At 48.0% G+C, this 24,991-nt stretch overlaps 1 protein-coding gene across 2 annotated transcripts in view; it reads left to right on the plus strand.

Moving 5' to 3' along the window:
• The first annotated feature begins 659 nt into the window (after window positions 1-659).
• TBX15 (T-box transcription factor 15) overlaps window positions 660-24,991 on the plus strand; it is a 104,267-nt gene continuing 79,935 nt past the window's right edge. The window contains exon 1 of one of the 2 annotated variants that reach the window (XM_060626737.3): window positions 660-1,393. In XM_060626737.3, coding sequence (XP_060482720.1) covers window positions 1,189-1,393 — 205 coding nt within the window. In that variant the 5' untranslated portion in view covers window positions 660-1,188. Of the gene's footprint in view, window positions 1,394-5,215; window positions 5,538-24,991 lie in introns of those variants that run through there. The other variant, XM_060626736.3, reaches the window with a different exon arrangement.

The following is a 24,991-nucleotide window of genomic DNA, read 5'->3' on the forward strand; positions in this document are numbered from 1 at the left end:
TCGCAGCGCGCGGTAAGCCGGGCGCCCCACGGCTGGCCTTTTGCTTTGAGCGAGCATACGTCTTCTTCTCCGCCAGGTAGCACTGGAAGGAGGAAGCGATCTCTAGATTTCCAATTACAAGACCCTGGATAGTAACGGGGGCGTCTTTGTTTGTTTCTTTCGTTTTGCCTTAGCCAGAGTTGATTGGAAATCGTACGAAGGAAAATAACCTGTGTGGCGAAATCCGGGCAGAACCAGGAAAGCTAATAGCATCTGGGAGCAGGAGCGAGATTATCAGAAGCGTTTTCTGGTGTTTTTGGACAGGTTGAGAGCCCCCGAAATCCAGATTGGTAATTTAAATGACTCTGAGCTTGCAGCATCTATGAGACCTATCAGATTTGGAAGGAAAAGATACGGATTTGGGACTTGCAGGAGTTTGGACCGGCACAGATCAGACCTCGACTTCCAGCTCTCCTCCCTCCCCCACGAAGAACCCGTGGGGGACCGGGAAGCCAGGGGTTAAAGTGGGCCCTGGAGCATCCCCGGGACTACCGGCGCGGAGCCTTGGCCCGAGCCTCAGTCTCTCCCCTCCTCTCATTGGCCCGCGCTCTCAGGGTTTCTCCTGTTCCCTCCTCGCCATTGGTCGGGGGCTGGCTTTTTTTCCCCTCAGTCTTTCTCTTCCTCCCCCTCCCTCTCCCTCGCCCCTCGGACAGGAGCGCACCGCCTGCCCCCAGCTCCTCGTGAAGGGAGGAATTTAGAAAAAAAGTTTCCCAGAAGTTTGGATCAGAGGGAGGACGGGAAGACCAAGAGAGGAAGAGGGAGAGGGAGGAGAGAGAGAGAGAGAGAGAGAGAGAGAGAGAGAGAGAGAGAGAATAAAAAAAAGATGAAGTCCAGTCTGCACAGCCTGTGAGCGCCTGCCCGGGTAGGGTGGGAAGCAGGACTCGGGCGCTCATGCTGCGAGCGGGCGGCGCTCCGGGCGCTCGTTCCTAGCGGCTGGGGCAGCTAGGGGCGCCGGTCCGACCCGCGGCGGCGGAGGGCGGGGGAGGACGCAGGGGGAGGGTGCCGGGGACCCGCAGGGCCGCCGCCTCAGTCTCGGCCGCCGCGCCGCCGCCTCTCCCGGGCCCGGCCCGGCGGGCGCTCGGAGCGTGAGGGCGCGGGCTGCTCCCTCAGTAGCGGGGGCGAGCGGAGGCCGGGGTGCGGGCGGCTAAGATGAGTGAAAGGAGAAGATCTGCAGTCGCCCTGAGCTCGCGAGCACATGCCTTCTCCGTTGAAGCCTTGATCGGCTCAAATAAAAAGCGGAAACTGCGAGACTGGGAGGAGAAGGGGTTGGACCTGTCCATGGAGGCGCTGAGCCCCGCGGGCCCACTCGGAGACGCGGAGGACGCGGCCGCGCACGGCCTGGAGCCTCACCCGGGTGAGTGCGCAGGACCGGACCGAGGGAGGCGGGCGGAGAGCGGACGCCGGGCGGCCGGCGGGCGGGCGGAGCGGTGTGGAGGGAGGCCCTGCTCGCTGACGCCCTGCCTTGCTCCAACGCGGGTTTCCTTTTCTTCGCGCAAACGCCTTGAGCCTTCCCCAAATTCGCCGCAAGCAATTTGGGGGAACTGAGCCTTGCATTTTCGTCGCCAACCTCAAGCAAGGAGGCCTCACTCGCATCCCTTTCTCTTCTGGGAGCGGAGCGCAGTGTTCTGGTGTGCGCGGCTGAGCGGCCGCAGGCCCTTGGGGTTAAGGAGGGGCGCAGATCGAAGGCGACGGCGGGAGCGGAGAGGGGCTGGGACTGTCTTTTGAGAGCCCCAGAGGACTGGCGCGGAGCTGTGGGGCTCCATACCCAGTCTCGGGAAATGCCCGGTTTGTCCCATTTAGCTTTCGACCTCGGTCCTCGCCCTGCCCCCACCAACTTTCCTGGGACTCAAGTTGTGTTTCCCCTACCCCGGCGACAACGGAGCATAATTATATTTCTACTTCGTTGGCGTTTATGGAAAGAGAATGTATGTTAGACCTCTCACCCTGCGCCCTGGGCCACTCTTCAGGGCCCACACCTCTGTGTATTGCGGGGGGAGCGGTGCGATTAATTTCTGTGCACGTTATATGTACACAACACGTAAAACTCAGAGCGGATGTCGGTGTCTGTATTTTAGCAGAAACCTGGGCGGGTGGTTGAGGGGGGAGACAACTTAAAGTTCTGTATTAAGTGCCAAGATTTCAACTGTGCAAAACAGCCCCGGGGAACAGCTGTTGTCGGAAGAATCTTGCGCGCGCGCGCGCGCACGCGCGCACACACACACACACACACACACACACACACACACACACACCCCCACCCGCTCGCAGCTTGGGTTTAGCGGTTTCAGAAACTTTCCAGCCAGGACTTATGTAGCCATTCTGGAGGTGCTCCTGCTGACCAGCTAGGGCTGGGGAGTAAACCTGGGTCAGCGCGCCGGAAAGCGGAAAGCCAGGGTGGGGGCGGCGGCCCGCAAAGGGATGGGGGTGGCCACGGGTCGAAGAGCTCTGGGACGGAGCTTGGGGCCCAGGGGCTTGGGGGCTGGAAAGCTGGCCGACCCAAGGAGGGACAGCTGTCGCTTACATTTTCTCTTTCGGCAGTGACAGTTCAATTTCCATGCTCCTGAGGCTAATAATAACGCGATTAGCGTGTGACTTGCAGAGACAGGGTTTTATGAATTCTCCGTGTTCTTGTGGCCCGTTACGGTATTTGAGTTTAGTGCTGGGGAATTATTTTTATTAGTCGATGAAAAGAAAATTAAAAGGGAGATTTATTTCGTCCGCTCAAGTCTTTCCCTGTATTTGGATGCGGGTGCTTGCCCACGCGGACCCCTGTGTGGGCAATCCAGAAAAGAACGCGTGGCTAATGTGTGCTTCCCATCTCTGGCCAGACCCTACTTCCTCACCGCATTTATATGTTGTCAAAATCTCACTCGGGCCTTCGCACAGTTTAGTGGAAGTTCTTTCAGGCCTCATGACAATTCACGATTCGGGAGGTTAGTTTATTTTACTTTCCCAACGGTGGGAAGGCAGAAGTTACTTAACTGCGTGTGGCAGACGCCTTGTCCGGGGGACTTTTCTTTAAGGAGGGGGGCCAGGTCTGCGGAGCTGATCTTGGGTCGCACGTTCAAAAGGACCAACACGTGGGGTCATAATCAGAGGCTCAACTCGCAGTTTTCTCTTATCGCCGTTCTTTTCAGCCATAGTGAGGAGAGAAAAGGTTGGAGCAAGGTGAGACCAGCCCGGAGACATAAACGCGAGGGCCTGTTGTCCAGAATGCGGTTCCCTCGCTCCCACGGTATGGGGGCCAGAGGGTGAGGACCTAATCTAGAACTTTGTGCCACACAGAGCTCAGTTGACCGTTTTCCTTTCCTGTATCATTCTTTTTTAAAAGAAAAAAAATGTGCTTTTGTATTAGAGAAAACGAAATATGTTTGTGGGGCTACGGTCTGGGAGGAAGGAAGAAGCTGAAAGCGGAGAGCACTCCCGGGCCTTATGCCGGGCCGGCTACCAACCGGGCCTCGCTGCGAGGTGCGCCGAGGGGATCTCCAAGTCGGAGCCCCTTTAGTGGCCAAAGCTTTCTGACGAACCGGACGTACGAAGAGAAAAAAGATCTTTCAGAAAAACTGCGCGGTAGCGTGGAGCCTAGGCAGCCCCCGGAGTGGAGGAGGCGGAGCTGCAGGCTCTGGGCCCGGATGGTGGTGGAAGGCAAGGCCAGGGCTTGGGGTCCCCTGTAGGCCTTTCTTTCTTTTTCCTCTAATAGAGCGCCCTAACGAACACAAACAGACTGGGCCACCTTAAAGGTGTGTGTATGGTGGTGGAGGTGGGAGGGGGCACAGGCGACTCCGTTTGTGCCCAGGGCCGTGTCTATGCCGGTCTTAGCCTCCAATTGTTTAAACTCTCTTCCCGGATTAGGACAGAGAGCAGGCTGGACCCGCTGCGTGGCTCAACTGCGCTAGGCCGGTGATAAGTCAGGAACCGGGATAAAAACGACAACAACAAAACCAAAATTGCCACGGAGCTTGGGGAAGGATTAAACAAACAGGCAAACATACACAGGACACCCGCCTAGAGCAACTCTATTTATCATTTTCCCCCTTCCTCTCCCCCCGCCCCCCTGACTGGGACCTCCGTTTCCAGCCTTCTCTGTCCGTGCCTTTAAATCCGAGGATCCTCAGACAACCCAAGGGTCAGATTTTAATGTTTAACTTTTATTCAAAGACGTGGCCTTTTGCTTTTTCACAGCCCGTTTTTCTTTTCGCGTCCGGACAGAGCTGGCTTTAGTTGGCGCCGAGCGCCCCGCAGCCTGGGGCGCCAACCTGCAGCAGCGGGGGACCAGCCCGGCCTGCGCGCCGTGGGCGCTCACACATCAGAGGACACACAGTATGTATTTCAAACGTTTCCACCGAGTCTGCTGGTCCTGAAAGACCCTGAGGCCCTAAGGGCCTTGGAGAAGGGCCTGTGAGATGCCCTCATTATTGCCAGAACTCCGCGTCTTTGGAGAAGCCGCCAGGACGCAGCCGCCGCGGGCTCGGGAGGGTCTCCCAGGAGCCTGACTCTCCCGCCTGCTTGCCTCCGCCTCTCACCGAGCAGCAACAGGGAAAACTTTTGAGCCAGGATCGCCCGGAACAGCTGCTCCGGCTGCGGCCTTAGAAATATATTTCAGGCACGCGGCGGCGCCATCTGCGCTCGGACCCCAGCCCCGGCTCCACCCGGCTTCCCCAGCTCGAGTATGGGCCTTTTCCCGCCCAAATCCACAGCCGAGTGCTGCCGAGGTCCGGTCTCCCGCGGAGCGAAATAATTCAAACCTTCTGCGAAAGGATTTCCCCCTTCAGGGCCTGCGGCCCTATGCCTTGCAGCCGTGGCGCTCCAGAGGCCTAAGAAGGTGGCGGCGTACGCGGGTGGGCACACAGAGCAGGCACACTCAAGAACGTGCGTGCAGAGCCGCACTCCGCGCGCACGTGCACATGCATCAGGCTCGCGGGGTCCCTGCACCCATCTACGCAATCCCTAGAGGAATGAGACGGGAACATCCCGGGCGGTGCCCCAGGGCCCTTTCTTCTTCCGAATTACCGAGATCAGCTGTTCACGCGAATTAAGCTGCCAGTTTATGGCTTGTTTGCTCAGAGTAAAACTCCCAGGATTTTAATCCTGACATCACCCCTCCACCCACCCCCAATCCCCAATAGGGAAACACAGGGTCAAAACGGAGGAAGTGACTCTTCACTGACGTTTAAGTAATGGAGAAAACGCGATGCGTTTGAAGTCAGTGGGGAGAGTATGCTTGTGCTGGGCAAGAACCAGACAGGGCGCACGCCGGGGCTTGGACCGCAGGGCAAGGGTGTGGGGTGCGCCGGGCCGGACGCCAAAGCGTATGCCTGAGGTAGAGTCCGGGGCGAGGAACACTGGTTCCTCAGCGGTGCGTTCGCCCCATCGCCGGTGCAGGCCTCAAAGATGCCAGGCCTGGGCCCGGAGGATGAGCCAAGCGTGGTGCCTGCTGGACATGCGCAACGCTCTCTCCTGCCAAGTCAAAACGGCCTTCCGCGGTGGCCGCGCCTTTGGTGAGTGACCTTGCGTGAACGGGAGTGAGGGGGTAGGCGAGATCTGAATTCGTCCCAGGCTGGTGAGGACGGGTGTGTTCGAGGAGGGCCGCCGACGCCCTTTGGTCGAGGTGGTCGGACGCTGGCTGGGTCGCGGGGCTGGGAGAGCGCGCTGCACGGGCTCGCGGGAGGTGGGCAGGGTTCTGGAGCGTTCTGTGTAAAACACCAGCCCTGGTGCAGTGGCACAACAGAAGCCCCCCACCCCCAGGAAGAAGGAAACAGTTCTAACCCCCAGCATTCCGTGGATGGAACAAACTGCTGGAGGGCAGTGGGGAGGACGAGGAATGGGGGAAACACCCTAATGCCCAGCGTTTGGAATGTGATGGAAGGGGGGCAGACGGAGTGTGCTGTGCTTTGCACCCCCCGCCAGGTCGACCGGTGTCCCCCGAGCGCTTCACCGGTCCTTGTGATGAGGGTAACAGGCAAGTGCGGGGGAACGGTCTCTCGCGGACGGGCGGTGCGGGACCCCTCGCCCGGCCCCGCCGCCCACCTCTGCCGCTCGGAGACTGGTACGCCGCAAGCGTAACGCCGGGAGCAGGCTTTTCTGGACGTGACAGATCAGCTCACAGCCTAGGGGCGCAGCGCTTCTGAATTCGTGTCTTCCTTCCACGCCCCACCCAACGCTGTTTCTTATCGAACATTTTTCTTTGGGTTCAGAGCTGGACACTTTTAGGTTTCCTGATTTTATAGGTTAAACTCCCGGAAAGGAAAGTTCGCGGGGTGACGTTCATGCAGGGGGAAGGGGGAATTAAATTTCTAATAATGGAATTCGTATTGCAATTATATTGACACATAGCCGCTACGGTTTTTCTGGCCCCCCACTATCACTTCAAATGGTCTCACGACCATCTTTTAAATATTAAAGAAAAATTAGTTTAAAATCTAATTAATACGCCCGGCACGTGAGGAGCGATTGAAGAATGGTGTGAAATGCCTAACCCAGGGGCCCAAACTAAAGTGATCGGTTTGTGTTCCCCCATTTATTTGTATAATTTCCTTTGTGTGTGCAGACATGAGTTTAATGGGAACAAGTCCCTCATCGCTAATCCTTCATGTTGGACCACAAGGAGAGAGAGACAAATATGTTTTGGTTCAGAAGACCTGAGACGTTTTGTTCATCCAAGCCTCTCCAAGGGCAACGCTAGTATTAAAGAGTGAAATATTCCAGGTCTGTCACAATCGTTCTCTCTATTGCCAAAAAAATGTAATATTAATAAGACGAGAGAACTTTTTTGAGATCCCGATTATGGACTCTGTTAGAAGTTTATTTCCCACACCCAGGAGTAAAATCATTGCTTCTTAAATCTGTAAGTTCCTTCTCTAGGTGACTGTAGAGTTAAAAACAAAAACAAGACTGAACTGAGCAGATTCCACAGGGATAAAGAGCAGAGAGCAGATTGGCATTCCACTTTCCTTTCTGGAAATGCAGAAATCCATCTAATGATTGTTCTGGGGGTGGGTAGCTGGTTATTGCTTTTTTACTCCCCAAAGACAAAGACAAAGTAGTTCAGCAGGAGAGAATATTTAAGTGGTTTTCTAGTTTTGACCTTATGGGATATTTTTCCACAGGGGGAAAAAAAAAAAAAAAAAAAAAACTAGGGAACTGGTGAAATGTGAAATCTTCCCCCCTTCTTTCTCTCATCCATGTGGTTTATTTTTGCCTTGCCTTTTCTGGTTTCTAGTGAGCTTTGAATTTTATACGTGTATGACTGAGATACTCAGGGGTCTGCGCTGGGAACGGCAATTAGCAAATTTATAAATTAGGGTCTGTTTACACGTCTTTGGGCAAGGATAATCATTACTTAATTTAAGTGAGGCCCTTGCTCTAAGTGTCAGGATGGAAAATGAGACTCAGTAGGGAGGACAGGAGGTGAAATGGGAAGAGGTGGGGAATTAAGCAACTGGTGACGACAAATCAACATTTATGCAGTGCCATTAATGGCTTCACTTTGAGGCAGGACATTTTGCTGACTACAAACTGATGATGAGCTTTTGATACCAGAAATGAAAATAGACCTTGCAATTGATACTCTATTCTATACTCTTTTTACCAGCCAATGTTTAGCTATGCCCTTCATACAGAAGTGTATAAAATGTATTAAAGAGTATATAAACAACTGTATGTGATTATACACAAGTTTATGTGTGAACTTGACAGCTCGGAATGGCACATAGATAACATCTCAGGAAATATTAGAAAAACATTAGAGAAAATAAACTGCTCTTGTTTTTATGTGGAGCCAGTTAAAAAATTGGGAATACCTAAAATTTGGGGAGGCCAGAAATTTTGTCATCTGTACGTATCACTCACTTGCCAGTTCAAGAGAATCCCAGACTGGAAGCTCCTGGGCACTGGCATTTTCACTTAACTGCCAGATTAAGTGAACATTTTGACCAAAGTCTAAGAGAAAACAGCAGAAAATGAGGCTGTACAGATGCAATTTTTAAAAGATCGGGAAGAGTGGAAGTTTTTTTCTAACTAACTTTGGCATTTAATTTTGTGAAGAATGCTACCTTCATTTCAGACGGGCAGAATGCTGACTTCTATTGAATAATTTCATGTTCTTCCATGCAGAGAGCTAACGGAATCACCAAGGGAAATCTGGTTAATAGAAATAACGACAGAAACTTGATTTGGGGGAAATCACTTAAGAACATAGGAGATACGTGCAAAAATCTTCTCCCTATGTGTCTGTCCCCTTGTATTTTCTTCAGAATAGTTGCCGAGGCTAAATGAGCCGGTTCCAAATTGCCACACAGCCCCCAAGTCTGAACTGCACCCGTAATATCCTAATATAGCCTTCTTTTAAAAACCGGAATACTGCAGATGAGAGCAGAGTTCCCTTGAAAGGTATCATTAGGGGTCATTACCGAGCCGGTGCCTTGGTGTTGCAGCGCGTGGTTCTCAACAGGGTGACACGAAATTCTTGCTTCCAACACCCACCCGCTGCCTTCTCGGCTGTCCCACAGCCCCGAAGACATGGTCGAAGCCCCGGTAAACCCCCGTAGTCCCCCCGCACCCCTCCCCCCACATCCTGTTCCCCTCCCCCCACTTCCTATACGTATGCTGAAACGCCCATATTTTCCCTCTCTCTTTCTCGAAAAAAAAAAAAAAATTCAGATGAAGTTTCAGCGAGGACTGACTGGGGATGGCCAGCTCTTCCCGCGAAACCATCCCGGGGAAGATGGGGCGGCTCGGGGGGCCTTCCCGACTCAGAGAGCGGGGCCGCGGCGGCGCCCTGGGGCGGGAGCGGCGGCCGGGTCAAGAGCGTCCGGGCCGGGCCTCGGTGCGCGCGCCCCGGCTCGGGCCCCGGTGCTCGGGGCTCCGTCCCCGCGGGCGGGTGCGCGCCGCCGCTGGCAGTCCCGAGGGGTGTCCCTACCCTTCTTAGCTCCCGCTACATCCTGGAGAAATGCGGGACTCTGGGGCAATCGGGAAGGCCCCCTTCTCCTCGCAAAAAATCAAGGGGGAGAAAACCCTAAACAAAAACCCCAAACGGAACCCAAGAATCTTCCACCTCGCGCCCCGAGGGGAGTTTGAGCCTTGGCTTTCATCAGGCTCAGCAAATTTCCAAGGAATCAAACTGACTTCAAACATCAGCAATTAGAAACCAAGAATCCTTCGGCCCGAAGAACTTTTAATCCCTAACCATTTCCAAATGGGTAATAATAGGGTCAGTAAATATCATAGCTAGTCTGTTAAAAAGGAAAGGCATTCTGTCGGTTCGAGGAGCGCAGGGTCCCCGGGTGCCTCAGAGGGTCATGAGGGTAGAGATGCCCCTGCTCTCTGGAGAGCGGGCATTGCCCAGCCGAGACAAAATGACAGCAAACAATTGTCCTTTACGCTATTCTTGGAGATTAAAAACAGTGAGGTAATTATTTTTCTAAAAAAACAAAACAAAACAAAACAAGAAACAACAAAAAACAACAATAACGACAACCCCCCGCCCATCTCTCCAAAGTGGATTGAGAAATGCCTATTAGTCACTGGGGGACTATGTTCGCAGGAATAGCTTCCCTGCTACAGCTCGGTGTGAGCTGAGAGGGAAGTCTTCCCTTGAGGCGCCAAAGTGTCAATCACACCAGGCCCCAAGGCCCAGAATTGTAACCTAGGGGCTAGGGGACTTGGGTGGTTCGGGGATTGTGTTCTTACTCCTGAAAAGTACAGAATTGGTTTTTGCCATAGGGAGGGGCAAGCATTTGTGCCAATAAGTGATTGTGAGCATAGCAATACTTTCTCTGGATTTGACAAAGCTTCCTCCATTTAGAAGCCTTACACACACACACACACACACACACACACACACACACATTTATTTATTTATTTGTTTGTTTATTTATTTGCAGGAAAGCTGAGGGAGGGTTTATATACCTATGCACTATTTATAATTAAAAGGATTTATGAGAAAATCATATGAGCAAGTTTGCAGAAAAATACTGACTTGCAGAACTTTTCAGAAACCTTAATTGCTTATGTGGCTATCCATGAGTCTTCACTATACTACAAAGCTTTCAACACAGGCTCTCATAATCTAGATTATATCCATGCATTATGGTAGGAAGAGGGCTCGACTAGCTTACATTAGACCTAGAGTCTAGTGCTAGCTTTATCATTATTTTTTTGGAACCAGGAATATTTGTTCTAAAGGCAGACATACAGATGTGGCAAAAAGGGTTTCAAAGTTGTTTGATAGCCACTGATGAGGACTCAGTTCCTGGTTTGTGAAATGAGGCTCAAAGGCCCCTAAGACCCCTTTAGCTAGAAGATTCTGTGATCCTGTTAACTTTTTTAAAAAAAATACTAACATTTTCTCCTAATGTACGTTGGCTATCACTGGACTCATCCCTTTGTTGGAACAAGGGGAGTATTACTGCAATTGTAGAAAGTAATAGTAATAGCAACACAAGGACCCCTGTCCCAACCAGAAAAGGATTTTTACAGCTAGAATTGAGAGCTTCCATAAGGCTCTTGAAAAGTTTTTAGATTAATATCACATGTTCAGAAGTTCTGGATCTAGTCCTTTCTGTTTGATGTAACCTATTGTTGCTTGTGTGACTGCCCAGGACCCTCCTGCTGGGAGAGTTCTATGGCATTAGTGTATTTAAATTTTTTTTTTTTTCTTTTTTTTTTCAACTTTTTTTTTTATTTATTTTTGGGACAGAGAGAGACAGAGCATGAACCGGGGAGGGGCAGAGAGAGAGGGAGACACAGAATCGGAAACAGGCTCCAGGCTCCGAGCCATCAGCCCAGAGCCTGACGCGGGGCTCGAACTCACGGACCGCGAGATCGTGACCTGGCTGAAGTCGGACGCTTAACCGACTGCGCCACCCAGGCGCCCCTGCATTAGTGTATTTAAAGGAAATATAAGTTATTTGTGCTTTGGACATTTTTTTTGTGCCATTCCCAGAAATAGCTGGAAAAACTCTGGATTCGAAAAACGCAGACTGAGAAGAGCAACTTCACTAGTAAATTGAGTTAGTGGGACCTCCACTCCCCCCAAGGAAATCAGTTGCCCCTCATTACTCTCTGAGCCTGATGGAAAGCACTAGTAACTATTTTCCATGTCTAGCCTGCTAAGCCGAGGTCTTGATCTGGCAGAGATGTGAGAATGCTAAAAGGATGACTTAGTAACGGGCAAAACGCTTGTCAACAAGATGGATCAGAAGACAGCTTAGCGTTGGAGACCTCTATTCATAGCTGCTGAACTTGAGGGCAGGGTCAGACAAAAAACTGGGCCCAGCACACACCTAGGAGGGTTTCTTGTATTTCTCTCTGTGGGACTGTCTCTCCCCCTAGACTTATATGGCTGGGCTAGTGATAGCTCCCCACTTAAAAAAATTTTTTTTAATGTTTATTTATTTTTGAGACACAGAGCGTGAGCAGGGGAGAGGCAGAGAGAGGGAGACACAGAATCTGAAACAGCCTCCAGGCTCTGAGCTGCCAGCACAGAGCCGGACGTGGGGCTCGAACCCACGAACTATGAGATCATGACCTGAGCCAAAGTTGGACACCCAACCGACGGAGCCACCCAGGCGCCCCAACAGCTCCCCACTTTTATTTGCTGTCTCCATTCTCTGCAGCCCCAGCCCTTAGGTAGATTGGAGTCATCAAGGAGCTTATGGATTTACTGGTCATCCTGTCTCACTGCCACTCTGTAATATACTGCTGAAGGGCAGGAACCTTGTTTTCATTGCTTTTGTATGTCTAGAGCCTAGCACAAGTGGCTGGCACAGAGCAACACTTAATATATATATAATGATAATGAATAGCATTATTTGTTGAACACTATGTACCGTCTGGCTTCCTATGTTATTTGTTATATATTATATATAAAGTAATAAAATATAATGTATACCTATATATAATACATATAATAATTCATACAGTATGGCTGTATGTTATTATATGATATATGTATTCCAAATCACAGTATGTAACAGTCATATATTCCAGATAAATACAACTATATATATGGAATGTGTGTGTGTGTGTGTGTGTGTGTGTGTGTGTGTGTGTGTGTTATTCCATACAGATTTTGAGCTCTCGTTTCTGACCCCTGATTCCAACACTTTCTAGTTGTATGACCTTGGACAAGTTTCTTAATCTCTCCCAACCCCAGTTTCTGCACCTATGAAGTTGTAATGATAAACATATTCATCAAAAGGTGGTTGTGAGGATTAAATTAGTGCACACAGAGGAACAAAGGGTTTAGCAGTGTCTATATTCCTATCAAGTGAATTGATAGTAATTACCTCAGTGACCAGTTTGGATAATAAATTGTTGCAAATTGTGAATCTAGCAGGCACCACCTCTCTCCCCCAGTCTTTGGCTTTAAATGGGATGTTTGGGACTTGGAGGGGATCAGCACTTGGTGCATAGCCTATGGTTAGAAACAGTGGAGAATCTGAGTACGAATGGCTGGCTAATGAAGTCAAATAGAACTTTGAGGGCTGTTGCTGTTTAGGGTTCCGCTGGGGCAGAAAGCCAGCATCCGAGTGAATATTTGAGGGAGGGAGAAAGGGCCTCAAGGGTGAGGACCAGCTGTCTGGCATGCGGTAGGAAGAGAGGGTAGGTGGAAGGGGGGGGGCCAGGGAACCTCAGCTTTACCAGCTCCCCAGGAATTGGGCTCTGGCAGAGGACAGAGGGGCCTTTCTGGATGTGGGGAAGTGAAAAAACACAAGCATGTTTCTCTGGTTAGTTTCTGATATTTCTACCTGGAGCCCAGAAATCCCCAAATGGTCAGGTTTTATCAGATGGGAAATAAGGAAGATTCATTTTCATAACGCTTTTGTTTGTAAAGCCTGTGTTCCTCAAGGTTTTTTTGGGTTAAATGAGCTAGTTGTATCAATTAATTGAGACTGCAGTAAAGGATTTCTAGGTGTTGCTTGGTTGAGTTACAAACCAAAAGAGTAAAGGGACTAAACTTAAGGAAAATCTGTAATAACTAAGCTGACTGTCAGGAAGAGGAGACTGAGGAGTCTTTTTTTAGAAAAACAGCAGAAGCCCCAGCCGTTGTGTTAGAACTTACATCTGGCGGCACGGTTTCGCAGTTTTCTTCCTTCCAGAAAACAGAAGCCTGGGTTTGATCATTTACTTTTTTTTTGTTTTAAACTAGTTACACCCCAGACTTTGTTTATATTGATTCCTGGTAGCAGAGGGGGAAAGTGTATTCCCAGGGGAAGAGGAACAGAGGGAAGATCCCTCCCAAGGCCTCCTTCAAGGAGCCCAGTCCCCTTCGGGCACTGCCTGGCCATACATAGGAGGAAGGAGTTGCTCTGTCCCGGCTGGAATTCAGGTCTCAGTCTTCCAAACGGATCTGCACACCACATTTCATCTCCAAGACAGCTGTTGCTGTACTTCCCCAATCTTACAAACATCCTCTTATCTCAGAGTGCCCCCAGTGCTAACCAAGAAGCACTTTTATGGATCAAGGGTACACTTTGTACCAGGCACTGTGCTTATGGTTTTATTCGCATTTTCTCATTGCATTCACCCAATGGTCCTCAGAGGGCGGTACGTGTTTCCCCATTTTATAGATGCAGAAATTGAGGCCCAATGAGATTAAAGAACTTGCAGTGCTCTTAGCCACCAGACAACATTGACTTCTCCTGTAGATGACTCTTCAGTGCTCTGGGGAGAGGGAAATTTATGCTTGCTGCCTGTGCTCTCCACCCCCCCAAACAGAAATTATTAAATCATAAATGAGAAAGAGCTCATTTACAGTTTCTGGGTCTCTGTCTAAAGCTGCCTTCTCCATACAGGCTGGAGGAAGCCTCTGTGTCACAGTGATACGGGGCGGAGTTTCTGAACCATGGTCTTTGGAATATGGCATGTGCTGCTACCCCAACCTGACTTGCTTTTCTTTGACTCTCATACCCAGAAATCTCAGGGTCTGAAATGTGGCTACATATTGAACTTGATCTAGACCCTCCTCAACCTAAATCCCCTCATGCAGTGCAATTCAGGGGAAACTTTAACTGCCCTGTTTTACCCATATCCTTCTCCATTCACAATGGGTTGGATGGAATCTTATTGGTAATTGATTCAAAATGGAACAGCTTAGACACATATCAGTTGCAGTGACGAGCAATTTGTGCATTTCTAAGTACTGTTGATTTTTTCAAACTCAGCAATCACAGCTGAAATCCCTTCGCCATGGATTGAATTTACAAAGGAAGAGATTCTGATTTCCACAGTGGCTTCTTTTTAATGCCCAAGGATTTGGTAACTGCCTTGAGGACCCACAGCAAGTACGCCTGCTCTCAGAGCCACAGCTTTAACTTTAACCTCTGAGTGACTGCTCTGATTCATTTATTTTGTAACAGCTCTATTTAGAGCAGCCTCGTTTGGTATGGGATCGGTTATTTGTAGAGATCTCTCAGCCCTGTACACACTTCTACCCCGTGCTCCTTCACTCTTCTAGCATGCTCTACGTGGACGCACCCCCAGCAGTGAGCTTAACAATGGGCCTCAGGATTTCTGGTCCACCTGTTCCCTGTCTTTCCATCACTTTCCCTCCCACTCCAAGTAACCTTCCTCTCTTGGAAGTCTGATGTCTCTAACAGGGATTTGGAGAAAAAACTACTCCCCCTCATTTCAGGTGCAGACTGTAGCATTCATGTAGTTCTTGGCTGTGTGACTGTAAGGTCTATCATATTCCTGTTTGTTGTGCCCAGTGACAGAAAAGTGGCTCTTAGACAGTAAAATGAGGGGGATGTAAAGTCTGTCTCTGTTTTAAAGCTTTGCTTTTTCCTACTGCCTGCCCCACTCTGTGCAGGCAGAAATTGATGGGTTTCAATATGCTCTCGCATCAACAGAAGCATATGAATCTCCGGGCCCATTTCCTTTACCAAGGAACCCATGTGGAGCCAGACTCTTGAAATACAGAGTGTGGCAGAAGGTGAGGTGAGGGCTGCAGTCTTGGATGGTTTGCTGGGCCTCACTCAAGAGGTCTGTCCAATTAGAAAGGTAGATTCTGCAAGGCAGGAAACCAGCCAGCCTTGGCCACCTCCTTTTTCCTCCAGCATTCAGAGCACTGGTTGCATGGCCAGCACTCATCCTGGGAATGTTAGATTCCATCTGGTGCAACTGTGCATTACCCAGATTAGACTGTGACATCACAGAGATTTAAGGCATCTTTGTGATATTCTGACTGGGTGGTAGGTACGGCAGGAGACGCTTCCTGCAGGCACAGGATGATGTGAGTGCTGTAGGAATGAGCAAATACTGAACAAATCCCTGGCGAGTGTGTGCGTGCATGTGTGTGTGCGCGTGCATGTGTGTGTGTGTGTGCGCGTGCATGTGTGTGTACGTGTGTGTGTGTGTGTGTGTGTGTGTGTGTGTCGGGGAGGGCTGACAGGGGTGCTGAGGGGGTGTTATGGAGAGCTGGGAGTAACGGTTCCCCCAGCCTGCGTGGGTGAATTGGTTCCGGATGTTAACATTTTTTCCTTGGGGCTTGACTACATTCTTCTTTTTCTTTGCCTGTCTGTTTTCCTGCCCAAACTGTTGGGCCTCCACAGCTGTGTGGCTCATTGCTGGTGAGTGTTGGGAATGACAGATCTGGCTTTATTGCAAGGGCAATTTGGGGGCATGCATATAGGTAAACTTTTGAGAGGTTTTCATCCAGCATCTTTCATAAATTTTGAGAGTTTGCTTTTTTGGCCATCATCTTGTCGGCTGAGTACCAACCTGTAGTGCATTGGGAAATGAGTATGAAATGCTTTGGAAAGCAGAGGGTCCTTCATATCCTAGAAGCAGAAGAAACTCCATCCAAATAGATGGAAGTCAAGGAATCAGCAGAATATAGTGAAGAGCATGCGGTGTGGGTCAGGGCACATAGTTCTGGTTTTGGGCAAGTGCCTTAACTCTGCCTCAGTTGAATACATGTAAGCAGAGGGTAATATCGCCTGCTGCAGGGCTGGTGTGAGAATTCAGTGGGATAGCAAATGCAAAGCACTTGGCACAGTGCCAGGCTCATGGAACATGCTCAGTATTAGCCCCTGCCTCCCTTGCTCATAATTAGACTTCTCGTCAATTGCAAAAGCTCAGAAGCTCTTCGGGGTTCTTATGAGGAGCGTTTTGGTGAGTGTCAGACACAGGACCACCCCAAGCTACCCTTCTTAGCTTGTCTCCACTACTGCCCCATTCATAGCACCTCCCTTCCCATAAGCTGTTGTTTTTAAATGGATGCATATTTGACACATACATCGTGTAAGTTTAAAGTGTATAGTGTGTTGGTTCGATATGTTTATATATTTGCAATATGATTGCCACCTTTTGTGGTGAGAAAATTTCAGATCTAGTCTCTTAGCAACAGTATGTAATATGTAATATGTAATATGTAGCAACAGTATGAAATACAGTGCTGTCAACTCTAATCACAGTGCTTTGCCTTCGATCTCTAGAGTGTGTTTATCTTCTCACTGCGAGTTTTGCACTCTTTGACTAACATTACCCTGATTCCCCCACCCGTAGCCCCTGGTAACCACCGTTCTAGTCAGCTTTTTAAGATTCCATGTAGAAGTGAGATCATACAGGATTTGTCTTCCTCTGACTTACTTCACTCAGCATAATGCCTTCAAAGTCCATTCATACTGTGGCAAATGTCTGCCTCTCTCTCTCTCTCTCTCTCTCTCTCTCTATCATGTCTCTATCTGTCGTCTTTATCCATTGATGGACACTTAGGTTGTTTCCATATCTTAGCTATTGTGAAGAATGCTTCAGTGGACATGTGAGTGCTGACATCTTTTTTGAGCTCCTGTTTTCATTTCCTTTGCTCACAGGCTTCTTATCATCCTTCATGCACTTGCTCCTCCTGCTTCTGTTTGGAACACTTTTTTCCTTCTCTTCTCCTAAAATTCCTCCTGAAGAAAGTTTATCCTGCTTTCGAGACTCATTGTAAGCACCTAGTAGGACAGAAACATTTTAAGATGTACGAGGGCGATTTGATACCAATGTGAATTGGCATGATGTACGGATTCAAACATGTGATGAGCTCCATAGGAAACTACATGTGTCCGTGTGGAGCTCACATACATTTTGGGCATTATGGTAATGGAAGAAAGTTCTTGAATGCCACCAGCTTTACCTTCACTTGGAGTCTGTTTTAGAGCTCCTCTTTCAGGGGACTCATTGTGGTTTCCTCTCAAAATGGTGCTATGCACTTCTGTCATTTTATAGTCACAAAGGAGTCTCAGTTAGGTGATCTTCAGCTGAGCAGCCAAGGTGGTAAAAATACAGGGGACCCCCATTGGCTCCATTGGCTCCCATCATCAGTGAGCTCCCCTGGAGAGGAAGTCTTCACCGAGGATCTGATTAGACCATTTCTGAGCAAGGCTTCTGTCCTACTTTTGACTTTGTATTACCAACAGGCCAGTAATTTGACTTTAGTCTTTCTTTCCTTGGCAGGATATATGCCTGCTACCTTCTTATTGTCCTATTAGATTGGCCTGTACCTTTAGACTCTTGAGTAACCAATGACCACAGTCAAGGAGACCGTGCCTGAATGTCTCTTTGTTCTGTGGTTATCTTTGCTCATATGTACACACACACACACACACACACACACACACACACACACACACACACTGACGCACTGCTTGTGATCGCTCTTCTCTGCATTTTAAAACTGGGCACCGAAGAAGGGGTAAAGTAGAAGTCTCTAAAAATTAATGCTTGGTGCCTTTCTTATGACATTGAACACATTTTGCCTTGACTGATAACGTTTTGGAGGACCTATTTGTTTGATAAGTGCACTACAGTGGAAACCCCAGGGGAAGCACTGTGGCTTACTCATCTCTGAATCCCTGTTAGCTCTCCATGAACGCTTGTAAAAGGGAACTGGTACTTGTCAAACTTTAGTGATGGGTTTTGTAACCACTGTAGCCACTTTGCAGATGATTTGGCTTCAAGATGGTCCTGGACACCCAGCATGACGTGTCTGCCAGTTGCCCGTAGGTGTGATCCTGGACGTGTCAACTGATGTCTCTATACTCTGGAGTCTATCTCTAAGGGACGTTAGCAAGGAGACTGTGTCTAACTGTACTATTAACAAGGCATTTTTGTAGCTAATTGCTGAATGCTTTCTGCACGGAGCCTATTTTGGAAGCTCTCTCCTGATGAAGCATTAGCATTCAGAAGCACGGTTAGTCTGTGGGAGTAACTTTGCCCCATCTCACCTGATTTGTCTCAGGCCTTATGTCCATGGCAGACTCTGTTTTCTGCCCAGCATGGGAGAAAAAGAAATAGAATAAAAGGCAGTCTGAAAATCCCCCGTGCTACACAGAAGTGCAAAAATATATCCAAATGAAAGACAGATTGCATGAGTTTGCCCGAGAAAGCAGCATAGAGTTAGACCGAGCTAGAGCAGAATGATAGTCTTCTGGCGGTTGTTTTCCATGAGCAGTAGGGATATGTGAGTGAACCGACAGGAGGTCCCAGCTCAGGGCTCGGCCCCATGATGCGGGAGAAGGCAGAGTGTCAGGAGGAGAAAGGAGACCATCCTCTGAAACATAAGGTAAGTTTTGAGCGGGGTGGGGGCCCGAGGAATGTAAGGCAGGTCTGTGAAAATGTATTTCACATTTCAGAACCGGCACGTTCATAAAGAAGAGTCAGGAACTGAGACGTACAAAGTGCCAAGTACTTTTTGGTGCCTGTCAAATTACATATAAAATCCTTAGTACTGTCCTGGGTCTGACTCAGATCATCAAGGGGAAAAACAGCCTCAATTTGCTATCTCCCCTCATCCTACATGCCTTCACCATTACATGCCTTACAGCTGGGAGTAGCTGGAACTTGCTTTAGAGGAAAAGGCTTGCAAGCTTGTCTTTGTTTGGGCTCTCAGCCACCATGCCCATAGTGGCGGCTGATCGTTGGGACCAACCCACTGTCGTTACGGATTTTTCAGGGATTTTTCAGGGCTTGTGGCTTCTGAGCCATTGTTACATTGTGAACGCAGCCAAGTGGAGACGAGCTTACATGGCGGTCAATAGACCTGGAGCTCCAAGTTATGGGAAAGAAAGCTTTTCTGCACTTTATATGTAAACAAGTAGGATGATTCTGAGTCTCTTTCTCTGGTTGAATATCCTTGATCCTGAATCCTGAGGATGCTTCTTCAAGATGAGTCTAGTGGCCTCTGAATGTTCACTGCCAGGGGATTTTAGCAATTGTCCAGTGTCCCAGTGTCTTTTGGGAGTCCACCATTCCAACATAGGTGCTTATTCTAGATCCTCTTAGAAAGAGAATGTGCTTCAGAAACTCAGACTTGGGAATGGGGCACATGGCAACTAACCACCGTCTAGTTACAGGTCACGAAGGGCCCTATTTGCACACCTCTGAAGGACAACAGGGCTCTTCCAATGCTGTAGTGCAGCTTACGGAGTATATATTGTCCACAAGAGGTTTAAAAGTTCATTGTTTGTTCATTGACATCCTAATTCTTAATAGTATGACAGGCTTCCCTTAAGGTCTCTTATGGTCTTGAAGGTCAGGAGCAAATAACCACAGATAGTAACCCCAGGAGGCCACTGCCCTCTGGCCCTTGTACTAATCACACAGATGGAGCTCCTTCTTTTCTGTTTCACAAAGATGTGATATGAAGGACCGTGAGCTATCGATGAGGGGAGGGGCCTTTCCTTTGAGCTGCACTAGGTACAGGGAGTAAGTATATTCGTCCAGGGTGCTAAGGAACTTGGCATAGATACTCTGGGAAAAGACATGCTCTGACCATTGTGTCAGTTTCCTTTCATGGCTTGCAAACCTCTTTAACCCAGTTCTTGTTAATAGTCCCTGGTAGGTGGTGCAGTGATTATGATGCCTGGGCTATTCTGTCTTAGGAAAACCCCCAAATTGACTTTCTAATGTCACCCATGTTTATACTTAAAAAAAACCCCACAGGGGCGCCTGGGTGGCGCAGTCGGTTAAGCATCCGACTTCAGCCAGGTCACGATCTCGCGGTCTGTGAGTTTGAGCCCCACGTCAGGCTCTGGGCTGATGGCTCGGAGCCTGGAGCCTGTTTCCGATTCTGTGTCTCCCTCTCTCTCTGCCCCTCCCCCGTTCATGCTCTGTCTCTCTCTGTCCCAAAAATAAATAAAAAACGTTGAAAAAAAAATTAAAAAAAAAAACAAAAACACAAAACCTTGAGGCACCTGGTACTCAAGATTGAGTTTGAGGTCTTGTATCTTTACCTGGAAGGTGCTCTGGACAGAGAAGCTCCCCAAGTGTGGTTCAGGGGCTGGGTTCATTGCAAACTGGAATTCAGCAGCCACGTCACATGCTTCTCTTTAGATGGGAGTGGTGGCACCAGCATCCTCTTTCAGAAGCCCAAGCCAGAGCCACCAGCCCCTCAAACTATGTGTGTTAAGAGCTTCTGGGTCCTTCCTTCCTCATGAGGTGGCATCAACAAAGCAGCCTGATTACCTACAGGTGCGAGATATTATCAGCACCAACTCTTCTGCTGTCTGAGTAAACCCTGTAAATAAACTTACACTTAACTTTAACCAGTGGGACTTAACAGTTAGGGGCTGCTGTATCTTACCCTTTGAAGTATGTGAATTTTCACCACATGGGCACATAGAAGTTTGGGATGATAAACCTACTTTTCAACATACAAAGTTGTTTGCTGTTTTTAAGTATTCTAAAGTGAAATAATATGTGGGACGATAAAAGGACTCATTGATAAAATGAGTACAGATTTCTATCACTTCGGTAATGCCAGATCTTCACATATCAAATATGCCAAAAAGTAAGTCCTATCTTCCTGGAACAGACTCTGTGTTTTCTTGCTGGGGCTTGAAAATGGACCCATTCTGTACATTTGGTGACTTGGATTTCACCTCCTGCATTTACCAGACTCACAGATTCTGTGTATTACTGCTTGAAAATGAAAGTGTCTTGTTTCAGGGAATTTCAAAATACTTTACAAGGGTCAAGGGCAAAAACGTGGCTCAGGTTACGGTTAGGGAGAGGGTGCTCATCCTATTTTTGGGGTAGAATATTGCCTGGAAAGTCCTCCTCCAAGGGAAAAATGCCGGACACCACCTAGTAGCAGGCTTCTGGCTGTCCAGGCAGATCACGTGCCCTCTCCGCATGCATATGGGTCCGTGTCAGTGGGGGAGGATGCCACGTGCTGTCTTTTGGAGGTAGTGGAAAATAGCCTTGTGTGGCAGAAACAGGCTCTGGTTCTTATGATTGTTCTCTTCCAGACAACTAAACATTTTATTATGAAAATTTCTCATCATGGAAGTACCAGAAGTGCCCACGGGCCCTTCCTTCACCTTCAAAGTCATCATGATGTTTGCTGCACTTGTCCTCCATCTTCTTTTTGCCGGAGCATTTTGAAGCAAACCTCCGGCTTTATGGCATTTTACTGCTAAGTACTTTAGTACTTGAGTAGACCTCCAAAGAGGATCATCTGCTGACCTAGGTACAATGACAACATCACACATACCATGGTCAATACGGATTCCTACATATCATCTTAGTCAAGCCCTCAGGGCCAACTTTTCTCCTCTGATTTGCCTACCTGTTTTTTGTTTGTTTGTTTGTTTGTTTTTTAAAGGATGTCACACACCAGACAAAGGCCTGTAGTAGGCTGACTGCCCATTGTACCTGAAGGGTGCCTTTCCGGGATAGATTCTGGGGTCCCCAACGTGGCTGACTTCTTTCAGGAGATCTGAACAGGTGGTGAAGCCTGTGTTTTGGAAAAGTCCTCAGATGATTTTGATGGGCAACCAGGTCTGGAAAGCACTGTTCTCTACCACTGTGTTCTCCTTAGGAATGCCCGAGAGACAAAGGACTGGTCAGTGCGTGTTTGGCATGTGACAAGAATGCTCTGGAACCTGTAGTTTTAAAACTATTGTTCTCCCAGCACCCAAATAAATGCCATATCTGAGAACATTTGTTATTGTAACAACATCAGAAATTTACTTTTTGTTTTAATAGGAATGACTAGTGGACATTGAAATAATGTGGGCCAGTAAGTAATATCTGATTACAGAGTCCCCAGGCAAATAAAACTCAGGATGTTTTTCTGGTTGTGGCAAATACAACTTGTCTTATAGAGGTCATGGAAAATGAAACTCCTTCAGGGTTTTCGTATTGGCAACAGAATACTATTTTGGAAGTGAATTAAATTAGAATTAAATTTAATTTTATGCAGGTTAATTCAAGGAGCTCAGCCCAACATTTGCAACTCTTCGACTGATATTTAGACCTGAATGAAATACAAAGTTGAATAAAACACAGGTTTAAAAGTGAAACATTTGGTTAACCTTTCCTTTTGTCCACATGGCTCTAGACAGCTGCTTGGGGGACTTTATCTTTTATGTATTCATCTCCTCCTTTTTAAAAAAAATTTTTTTTGCATTTATTTATTTTTTATAGAGAGAGACAGAGCATAAGTGGCGGAGGGGCAGAGAGAGAAGGAGACACAGAATCCAATGCAGGCTCCATGCTCTGAGCTGTCAGCACAGAGCCCAATTCGGGGCTCGAGCTCACAAACCGTGAGATCATGACCTGAGCCAAAGTCGGATGCTTAACCGGTGGAGCCACTTAGGCACCCCTATTAGTCTCCTCCTCTTAACCAATGCATGGGATCCACTGAGTTGGATGAAGGAATACAGCTATATTTTTCAGGCACATGGAGAACATCAAACCTGAGCTTGGTGGTGAATGTATTATTTGAAGTTACCTTGATTGAAATATTGCCTAATGATGCGGCTGTTTGCAGGCGATTTCTTTAATTTTTACCCAGGGTTCCTGTGATTGTGAAATCTGCAATGACCCCTCGTGGGAGGGTCATGTTTAGTCATTTAGTTTTGAGGTTGTTCAATGAGAGCATTGATTAAATCAAAACAATACCGAAGAAATATGTTGATTACTATTGTTACAAAAATTATTACTGATCACTTACAGATTGCTTACCAAATACATGTGCATTTTACTAAGCAACTGTTATTAGTCTGTGTACCATGCATGGTATTTGGTGAGTCTGTGAGGATCACAGGGTCAATCCTTGTGTTTTTCTCCTGTGGCCCTCTGCTTGTACCTCTAATAAAATATACTAGTAGCAATGATATTGGAGTACAATTATTTACTCATGTGTTTCCTTGACTAGACATGGCATTTTCTAGAAGTTAGGAGTCTGGCTTCTCTCTCTGTATCTCCAGTCCTGGCTTGCCACGAGTGCTTAATTTGCACGTGTGGCAGTTAGTGAGTGAATCGTAACCTTGGTTTTTGTGTGTGTGATTGACTGTTTTGACTGAACCAGCTGACCGCACAGTGGGGTCCAGTTGCTGTCTTTTCACCGAAAACATCGCTTGTGTAATGCTGCTAATATTTTACGTTGGTGTATTCTACGTTGCTTTATTTTCTCCAAAAGTAGTGTCTGCCCTAGGATGGAAAATCATGAGGATCTCATTTGATTTTCTCAAAAACCACCCAAAACAGAGCCACTGGACATCTTAGGTTAGAGGTGGGAGAACAAAGGAAGACAAGTTGCCTCAAATCATAGCCAAGTATGAGTAGAGTGCTGAGATTTCTGTGGCTTTCCCATGAGCATTGTCCCCGCCCTATCCCCCCTCCCCGCCCCACCTCAGTACACTATACTTTCCTTACGCTGGCAGTCCGGTGAGGGGTTAGAGGATGTGCTGGAGGCAGGTGGAACACTGTGTGAGGGTGTCTGTGCAATGGGTTTTCCTCTAGTTCTACAGGGGTTTGGCTGAGCTGAGCCTCAGGCAGGTGGTAGTGATATGGAAGGTTTCCTTCACTCTTTTTGAAGAGCCAGTGTTTTTGGCCCCAAATACTTTTTTTTTTAATGTTCATTTATTTTTGAGAGAGAGAGAGAGAGACAGATTGCGAGCAGGGGAGGCCCAGAGAGAGAGAGAGGAAGACATAGAATCTGAAGCAGGCTCCCGGCTCTGAGCTGTCAGCACAGAGCCCGACACGGGGCTCGAACCCATGAGCCGCGAGATCATGACCTGAACCCAAGTCAGATACTTAACGGATTGAGCCACCCAAGAGTCCCCCAAATACTTACCTGTGTGTTTCCTCGGCTGCTGCCCAGTGGGCCCAGGAGCATCTGCTCTGCTATTTGTTGTATCCCTACTGAATGACAGACATCGTCATGTACCTCCTTCCGAGGATGGGCCTCTGGTTACCTCTCTGCCTGTTGAATCTCTCTCTGCTCAGCAAGTGTGTTTGTAGGTTTTCCCTGAGAGACTGAATCAAAGCCTCAACATCACAAGATCGGCTCTAGTCTCCATTTCCCCTTAAAGTACCAGTATCTGTATCTGCTCATGCTGGCCTCTAAGATTCCATTCTCTTAATAGGCTGTGACGGTTGTTACTTACTCTCCTCTTTTACTTATAAGTTAAAAAGAAAAAAAACCTCAGGGGTGCCTGGGTGGCTCAGTCTGTTAAGCGTCCAACTCTGGATTTGGGCTTAGGTCATGATCTCATGGCTTGCGAGACTGAGCCTCGTGTCGGGCTCTGTGCTGACAACTCAGCCTGCTTGGGATTCTCTCTCTCCCTCTCTCTCTGCCTGTCCCGTGCTTTCTCTCTTTCTCTCTAAATAAGTAAAGTTAAAAAAAAAACTCAGATAATTTGTACACATATTAAACAGTTCCAACAGCACAAAAAGTAATTACTGAAAAGCATGAAGTGAAAAGTAGTCTCCCATCCCTGGTCTCCTAGTTTATCATCCCAGGACCAGTCACATTACCAGTTTCTTTAGCATGATTTCAGACATATGTAGGATGTATATGAGTCGTTATATGAATGATATGTGTGAATTATTATATGTAAGTACATAACATGCAAATACGCAAACCTTTAAAAGTAAAACACTAATTGTGGCATAATGCACACAACTTTGGACTTTATGACTTTAGTTTTGAACTGTTACACTAGAGAGCATTTTT

The sequence above is a fragment of the Panthera onca genome, chromosome C1 (genome assembly GCF_046562875.1).
Source record: "Panthera onca isolate mPanOnc1 chromosome C1, mPanOnc1 haplotype 2, whole genome shotgun sequence".
NCBI classification, from domain to species: Eukaryota; Metazoa; Chordata; class Mammalia; order Carnivora; family Felidae; genus Panthera; species Panthera onca.